Source organism: Spinacia oleracea, chromosome 4, assembly GCF_020520425.1.
Source record: "Spinacia oleracea cultivar Varoflay chromosome 4, BTI_SOV_V1, whole genome shotgun sequence".
In the NCBI taxonomy this organism is placed as follows: Eukaryota; Viridiplantae; Streptophyta; class Magnoliopsida; order Caryophyllales; family Amaranthaceae; genus Spinacia; species Spinacia oleracea.
In genome coordinates, this window is record NC_079490.1 from 100,104,150 (window position 1) to 100,113,230 (window position 9,081).

The following is a 9,081-nucleotide window of genomic DNA, read 5'->3' on the forward strand; positions in this document are numbered from 1 at the left end:
AGATCATATCGGGTTCTTTTGTACGGAGTTTTGGAGATGAGGAGGGTGAAGATGGAGGAGAGAGAAAGAGGACTTGGGGTTTTTATTAGCTCGGATGACTGGGAAGATGTACTTATAATATACTTGTGATGTACCTCGAAATTAATTTCGATGTACTTATAATATACTTGTGATGTATCTGCCATTGATGAATTTTAAAGAGGAGCATGGAAAGTATTGTGATTAAACATTAGTAGTATTAATTAATTAGGGATGTGTAACAACAAAAGTAATTTTATTTGTTAGTGTATCTGAGTTTCTTTTGGATTGAAGATGAAGAGAATGAAGATAGAGGAGATAGAAAGAACGCTTGAGATTTTACTGGAGAAGACTTTTTTTTCATGTACCTGTTGTTCTATGTTAATGTACTTGTAGTTCTATGCTGATGTATTTGCATAGGTTATTTGATGTAGCTGGAATCTGCTTCTAAAACAATTAAAGCTAGCTTTAATTTCATGGCAAATTAATGTTGATAGAGTAAAAAAAGGGAGAGAGAGAATGGGGCAAAAAGAAATGCTGAGTACACTACACGTGGGAAGTGGAAAAGGTGATTTGTTTTAGTTACCGACTTACCGCCTGCGGCTCCATTACTAAGAAGTGACGCAGAATTAATTTACTCCGTTCGATTTGTTTATCTAACGGTTGAGATCATTTTTCACGTTTCTCACCGTAATACCACTTTTCACCGGATTCCAACCCTATATATATATATATATATATATATGTATGTATATATACATATATATATAGAATCAGGATCCGGTGAGAACTTCCCCTTAAGATGAGAACTGAGAACTAATCTCAATCGTCGATGAAACCAATCCAACGGCCGAAGTTCTACCCGACCAAACGAAAATAATAAGGGTAGACTAGTAATTTTCTTGCCTTGAATGACCTTTCCAACTCCCCCAATTTTCAGAATCTCTTTCTCTCTCTTTCTTCCCTCCTCTCCGCAAATTGAACGTTCTCTCTCGACCTCCTCCGCCATTTCGATCTCTCTCCTCCGTTCTTCATATCTTATCTGCCAAAATTGTAGATCCAATTCCTTCATCGTTCTTGAAAATTAGTAATTTGGTAAGTTAATTTTAGTTGGTTAATATTGTATATTTTCTTCAATTAATATTTCGATTGAATATGCTTTTGATTCAATCTTTGAAGTTCATTTTGCTCGAATTTGTGGTTTTCTTTTGATTTTGTGGAATTAGGTTAATTCATTCGCATTCCGTTGATTTCTTTGAATCAGTAGTTTTGTTCAATTGAGTTCCTTTGATTCATTCTTTCGAATTAGGGTTTTTTTTTTGTTGGGAATTAGCTAGGTGTTTGCTGATTATGGAAATTTGATGTTGTTGCAATCATTGTCACTTTCCCTGGACTCATTGTTGATGTAGGCGTGGAATATTAATTGCTTCTAGGCTGGGGTGATTGAAACGGATGCCTTTGGTTTCTGGAATTAGCTAGGTGGTTTGCTCGAATTGAGTTGATGTTAGTGGAAGAGATGTTTTTATTGGTTAAGCTGCTTGACAAGGTTATTAGGTTGGTGTTATAGCTTGGTCGGTGAATTCTTTGGATGGGAGTGCTTAATAGCAGCCCTTTTCTGGATCTAATTGACAAGGTTAGGTCTTGGGTTTCTTTTGGTAAAATTAGTTCTTTATCCTGCTCCTCTGATTTGGACATGGCTGAGAGCTTTTGCTGTCACTCTGTCAGTGTGAACTTAAGTTTTCAGAGTCGTGCCACAAGTATAGCTGCCTAGGCTGTAGAAGATTGTTGTGTGCCTCTTGTGTTCGTGGAAGTGGTGCTCGTATTGTTGTTGCTATATTTAGTGGTAACAGAAATGATGATCACTTGGAGAAAGTTATTAAGGCTAATATAGTCTTATGGGCTAATATCAGATTGCAGTATTAAAAACCCCTTAGCTCCTTCCTTGGATCGAGTGATTTTGCACTGTAAGATGTTAAATATTGCTAGGTGATCCTAATTCCTAAATTTTTTTAGTTTACAAATTTCACTGAAACTTTACTTTGAGAGAGGGAATGAGGTTAGCAACCTTAGGTTGTGTAGAAAAGAACATGAGATGTGTTTGTGATTTTGCAATATAAATACATATCTTTTTGTGAAATGATTTAACCAAAGGGCTAAAGCTAGGCAGCATTATAAATTTCTGATGGATTCACAGGCAGTAACACCATTATTGCTAACTATGAAACAAGAACCACAGCTAACAGGAAAAACTCTAATCTTTGCACTGACTGTGCACCATCCGTAGTCAACTAAGGTCAAACAACCAGCAAGGAGCCTGACTGAAATAGAAATCAGTAGCCTAAAGTCGACCTGATCAACTTGCTTCACGCGACCTACAGTACCCACCAAACAGAACATGGCTATATTTTGTTTACTTTGGATCATTTCTATTTACTTTTTTCAGTTTTTGCTTTACTTTTGAGTTAGATAAATCACTTAGTGCAAGAAAACCTCAAATTGCATCACATTTTCAAAAGTAGATAAATAACTAAGAAACGTAAATGAAACTAATTGAAAAGTAAATCTCATAAACAAATTCTCAAGTTGCATCACATTTTCAAAAGTAGATAAATAACTAAGAAAAGTAAATGGAACTAGTTTAAAAGTCATTTTGAATCATAGATGATATCAACTACCCATATTTCTATCTAGTTCCTAAGACCATAGAGTTTGTAGACCTGGTAGTTTACCATAAAAAAGTACAAATAGGAGAAAACATAAAAGAACCATCTAACAGACTAGATATACTAACATGGTAGTTTACCTCCAACAGACATATTAAATCACCAGACTGCAGTAAAAGAATACCACTCCAACAACCAATTCTACAAACAATATCAGCTAACTTGACAATCCTAACATGAAGTTCAGATGGCACAATGCAGACGTTCATAACAAACTATCTACCCTAACGGTCTTGTTTGCACGGTCAGTTTCAGATCTGTTAGATGCAGCCTTTGTTCTAACCAGGTTGACATCCGCATTCCATTCTGCTGGTTGTGCAGGCCTGTTGGCAGTAACTAGTTGTAGTCCTGATGCAGAATGTTTGGAGCTGAAGCCAACTGTTCAAACGTGAATTCATAGCAGGTCGTTTAAGATTTGTTTTTGCTTGTTGCTGTGTCTGCTTTTGTTCAGTTCATGGCCAATTTGAGCTTAGGTTTTAAGAAAATATTTAAGAAAAAAAATTAGAATCAAAGTTTCGTTATTATTTGTTTAATTTTAGTCTACTTTTAGAGGGAGTTAATCTACTTTTAGAGGGATTTATTCTACCAATTTTCCAGTGTCTTAAGTCTTAACCCACCAAACTACATAAAACACTTATTCCTACTAGATTTTTTCCCAACTGTTCTTAATTTTTTTACAACAAATGATTTGTGTAAATAATAGCTGGAAGAACTTGTAAGAAGATATCAAGAATTTGAATTTTTCCATCTGATGCTTTTATCTAGAATTTGTCGTCCAAATCATTCTAAACTTGTGTTTTACATATCATATAACAATATTAGCTACATAAGCCTTTAATCTCGTGTTGTCCTCCTTTTGTAGTGAAGAAGAAGATGGGACTAGTCTCTATTTTGCTGAAATTGAATGAGTTAGACCCTCCATCTGAAGAGGAAAAGCTGAGAAAAGAAAGAGTATGTAGGCTTTACCAGCACAATAGAAACCCATTTATAGCCCATCTAGAGTATGCTAATCTGATATGGACACAAGTCATTAAAGTTCTTCTAACACCTTGAAGCCGAGGTCAGCCATCCAGCAACTAGGACTCTGGAAAACATAACACTGATACCGTTGCTTTGCGCACTTGAACGGGTACGGTAACTGTCATATCCGAGCTTGTAGAATAATCACCATCTGATGTCTCTACTGCAAAATAACCACCGCCCTTTGAGGTTATCACATGAGGGCATGGCAGATTGGCAGCCATGATGTAGATAGAAAGAGGAGAAATCTAGATCAATAAAATTATGCTATGGTAAGAGTTGACTTGCGTTGACTTCGTTAAACTAGGCGTTTTCTGTTCCTGTTAGGCTTGCAGTTTATTTCTAGTGTGAAGCTGTTATTTTTGCTTGACTTCTCAATTATATGGTCTGATTTGTTTTCGTTTGGTGCTGTAGGCCTGCTTAGTTATGTTGGGGATTACAGTATTGTTCAGATTCTCCTCCGTTGCTGCTGTTAAAGGTTTGATAGGCTTCAGGGTTATTGTTCAGTAGATCAGTCTAGTAATATGCAATCCGTTTGCTACTGTTTTTTTTTGCTGTAGTCCTATATATTATCCTTTGGTGTTATTTACTTTTCGTTTTAAAACCTTTACTTTGAATTATTTCGATTTACTTTTTTTGGTTTTTACTTTAGTTTTATTTAACTAGCCTACTAGCTCAATTGGTAGAGCATCATAAGATGTGGGTTCGAATCCCACGTAGGTTCGTGTTTACTTTTTGTATTATTTTATTTACTTTTAATTGAAAAACCTTTACTTTTAACTTATGAACTCCAATAATAGGAGTTCTCTAGTTTTTTATTTTTATTCACTTTTTGTATTATTTTATTTACTTTATAGTTGAAAACCTTTACTTTGACATCCGACCATATTTCTTTCTTACAGTTTGTTTCATATTGTAGAGAGATGAAAGTCAATGACTCTTTGCTCGATCATTTGCCACTTTGAACTATTTGATTGTAATAAGTTTTTGAGATTTTCTGATTTACTTCTAAGATTTTTAGTTTACTTTTGAGTTTAAATTATTTACTTTTGAGTTTTTTTTGTTTACTTTTTGAATACTTCTTATTAATAATGCAACGAAAGTCGATAATATTCATAAAGGTTTAAACAATTTGCTTTAGGTCTACAGTGAAATATTTGATTACTTTTGAATTTTTATGAGATAGTTTTGAGTTATTATAATTTACTTTTGAAATACTTTGATTTAGTTTTGAGTTTCTTTGATTTAGTTTTGAGTTTTTTTTAATGTACTTTTAGAGATAACCTATGTAGGAATGGAACCTACACCCCCTATGCATTTGCATAGTGCTCTACCATTTGAGCCAATAGGTTCAAGAAAACATTAAAGAAAAAAATATAATTGATGTAACTGTTTTCCGTCACCAGTTCAGACCACTATGTAATCCTGGTTATGAGTTGCGTACATTATCAACTCAGAAGGTGCTGATAAATGCGGTACATTCAAATAGAAGATCAAAATAGAGAAACATCCGTCAACACCATCTCTGTCAATAATTTACACGAATCTGCATTGTCAACAGTGATACAAGCTGTGACAGACATCTTTTTTTGCAGATCAACAGTGAACAAACAACAAACAGACATCAGCACCAACTAAGCACCAACTAAACAACAGACGAGAACTGAACACTCCGGAGCAGTAAAAACAACCCCAACATCCAGCTCTGCACCCCAGACTTAGAACAGACACAAAAAGACCAACAGAAACAAATGACAGCAGCAGAGAACAACATAGAACACTATCATCTTCACGGATTACTTCTCAGCCTATTTGATTTACTTCTACCAAGTTTCGATCTACTTTTTAAAATAAGAGAAAATACTACTTTATGAGTGACTATTTCAAGCAGCTTACCAATGTAAACCTATACTAGCAACTAACCATCTTCCCACTCAACATCTTCGTCATCGTTATTCTCCTCCTCCTCCGGTAGAGGTTCGGCTTTAATGTTCAAGTCCACCTTGTAGCTTTCCCCAGTGTTCCCTGCTAATTAAGTAGCATTAGTCAATCTTGACAAATGTGATACTAGCTCAATGCAAGTATTTAGAGACAATATAAAACCAGACATTTTCCTGAAAGTGTAGCTTCTTCCCATACATCCTCATCCTCACTCTGTTCCTCGCATTTTGATTTCAAGCCAACTTGTGTTTTGACCCGTAACTTCTTCACTAGATACATCCGGCTCCCCCTTGACATCTGTTTCCCGTTGTCGTTCCAATATAGCAGCATAATAAGCTTTGAAATACTCGTCCTACAAAATTATCCGGCAAAACCAATAAGTATAAAGATTGCCCTTCAACTCTGCTTCCTCTTTCTAAGCAAAATAAACACAATAATACAAACCTGGATGCTTTTATCATCCTTTACAACAGTTGACTTCTTGTCGTCTGATAAACAGCCGGCACATGCATGACATGAGTCTTCCTTTTAAAATTTGATATGTGAAAGACATCTTGTTTCTTGTACTCAGCAACTAAATCTCAAACTAGCAATCAAACCACAAAAAAAGAACAAGGTTGTAAACCAGACCCTAAAAGTAAACTAAATCTCTTGAAAAGTAAATTTAATCTCTCCAAAAGTAAACAAAACACATTAGGATAAAAACTAATTGAACACACAAATCAAGTTCAACACAATCTCGTATTCGCCTGCATACATCTTAACCACAAGCCATCACCTACCTTAGCACACAACCTCCCAAAAATCACCAAGATACACCACAATATTACTGCATCCACACATGATCAGGTCGTTGTGCAGAAACTAGACGCTTCCAACAACTCTGAACCTAGTCCCAAGATTGTTTCTAAGCCACCAACACTTAACAATTTTAGTTACTTTATCAGTTTGTGTAACCACATCGTCTTAATTATCAACTATTATTCTTTTTTTTTGAAGGAACCCATTTAAGGTAGCTTATATTAATAAATCAGCTGTAGCTGCTTGCAAGATAGAGTTCGGCACATCGTTGCTCCATGTTTGTTGCCCATAATCCTAGGGTTGGAAGTGAGCAAGACTATGGGCAACTTTGTTGCCACTACGTTTAACAAAAGCCAATAAAACATTCTCAAAGTAAGAACACATAGCTAGGATATCATCCACCACAAGAGCATAGCTGCTGCTGCCACTTGCTCCACTTCGTAGGACTTGAATTACCGCCAGGCAGTCACTCTCAATTATCACCCTGCGCACTCCCATCTCCCTGCAGACCTGCATCCCCACTAGAACTGCCTTTGCTTCGGCAACTCGAGTTTCCCACTTCTCCACCCCCTGCCAAACTGAGCATGCCAATACCTCGCCCTCACTCCCTCGTATCACAACTCCCAGTCCTGATAAATTATCAACTATTATTCTAACAGAACCTGATAAATTTCAGTCAACCACAAAAGTGCATAGTACAAACCATTTATAGCAAGCACTATCAAAAGGTGTAACAATCTACAGATTTAGGTTACTTATGAGTATAATTGATTTACATTAACTATATTTCTTTCTACTTTCTAAAACATGAAACAATAATTGTTGAAGCAATTGTACTAGAAATTTGGTAATAATATAGTATGAAATACTTAAAAACAAAAACTAAAAAGACAAAATAGAAGAATGCAATGTAGAGACCTGAAAAAACAATGATTGCTAGCAGCCTTGGCGACACCTCCAGCAAATCCACTTGCCACAATTAGAGACGTAAACTTCAATTAAACCTAAAATTGTTGAAGAAACCAGCATAATTTCTCTCGATTCGAGGATCATAGAAAAGTTAAATCAATGAATCAAGTATTTTTAAAGACTTCAAAACTTAGACTAATTTTTCTCTGAAAACGAAAGAAATTTAAAAACCTTTAAATAGAATTGGACTTAAATCGAAACTCTTACCTATATCGATCAAATTTAATAAAATTCAAGCTGAAAATCGACCAAAAATTCAATCAAATTATCGTAGAATAAATAATTTACAGAAATTAAAAACCTGAAATCGAATTTAACTAAATTAGCATCATTTACCTCTATCTTTAAGAAAATTTGGATTGAATCACCAAGTTATGATCTCGAATCGACAACAAGTTTGAGATGAACTTGCGCATTTAAGCTAAATTTGAACGTTCGTTTGGAACTAGAGAGAGAAAAATGGTCTCGTTGGTTGGAAGTAGAGAGAGAAAGAGTAATGTTTTTCTGGAAGATTTAATCGCAGTCGTTCGTTCCTCCATAATCCGACGGTTCTAATGGTTTCTTATCTCAGCCATCAGTTTTATTTTAATCCAATGGCTATCAAAGGTTCTCATTATAAGGTAGGTTCTCATCTTAAGGGAGGATCTCACCAGAACCTGGTCCTGTATATATATATATATATATATATATACATATATATATATATATATATATATATATATTAGGAAATCTGGGTTTCGTCATAGCTTTCTTACAAGTCACAAACTCATTAATCTACATGATAATAGTTTGACTGTAAGTTGTAGGTTTCTTCACTATCTAATAGAAGAATCTCATAGCTTCAGTGACCTGAACTCTATGCCTACATGGGTATAGAACATCAAACAATAGAATATCAATAGCCACTTGAAAGTCCTTTGAATATTCTGTTCTCCTTGAAGCACTTGTAAAGTCTTCTAAGAGATGTCTATCCTTTAAAGCCACTTCTAAAGTCCTTAAAGAATAAATGTTCGTCTTTTCTGAAGAACTTCGAAAAGACTCCGGAATGCCCGTTTATGTTTGTTATTCGCCTCGGTGATTTTCGAGGTCTATTTTCTCCCACTTGTCATTTTGGAAACGAATCTTCCAAAGGACACTATTTCGAGCAAACAACATTATGTTCTCAAAAATTCGTGGTAGAAACAATACCCTTGTGTCTCATTCGAATAAATCACAATGAAACATATATCTATACTTGGGCCTTAGTTTGTCGAATAACAAATACTAAGCTTCCACTGAGTTTAGCAACTCTTTAGATATATATATATATATATTTATTATTGAAAAGATATTATGAAATTACTTTTCAAAAGCTTTGACGAATTTGGTTTAGTTTTTTGGTAGTTGAGCATTTTGTTTAGAAATTATAGGAAAAATATTTACGATTCATCATTGATCGAATCAAGTATCAATTGACTACGATCATTCCAATTTCGATAAATCATATCTTATGGAGCTAGATTATGAAATTACAACACGCAATCATTGATGATCATTCTTGGTATAAGTAATCATCAACACGATCTAACCTAGATCTTTATGATTTCTTGCCAAGTGGTGATTTTATACT

The 9,081-nt window shown here is 34.9% G+C and overlaps 1 protein-coding gene across 7 annotated transcripts; it reads right to left on the reverse strand.

Annotated features, from left to right (window-relative positions):
• Positions 1–3,480: 3,480 nt before the first annotated feature.
• Positions 3,481–8,010, reverse strand: LOC110801519 (uncharacterized). Of its 7 annotated transcripts, XR_002536934.2 has the most exons (7): positions 7,809–7,993; positions 7,680–7,709; positions 7,422–7,507; positions 6,147–6,288; positions 5,870–6,054; positions 5,658–5,786; positions 3,481–3,924 (listed from the first exon to the last, which is right to left on the reverse strand). XR_002536934.2 is itself a non-coding variant. In XM_022006879.2 (5 exons), exons 3-5 carry the CDS (start codon positions 6,161–6,163, stop codon positions 5,680–5,682), a joined length of 309 nt encoding a protein of 102 aa, XP_021862571.1. In that variant the 5' UTR covers positions 6,164–6,288; positions 7,422–7,472; positions 7,809–7,983; the 3' UTR covers positions 5,223–5,679. The 7 variants fall into 7 exon arrangements, 3 of the variants coding, with proteins under 3 accessions (XP_021862571.1, XP_056682759.1, XP_056682758.1); XR_008918790.1 differs by lacking the exon at positions 3,481–3,924 and having other exon boundaries at positions 5,223–5,786; positions 6,147–7,132; positions 7,809–8,010; XR_002536932.2 differs by lacking the exon at positions 3,481–3,924 and having other exon boundaries at positions 5,223–5,786; positions 7,809–7,992.
• Between the last annotated feature and the right edge of the window lie 1,071 nt (positions 8,011–9,081).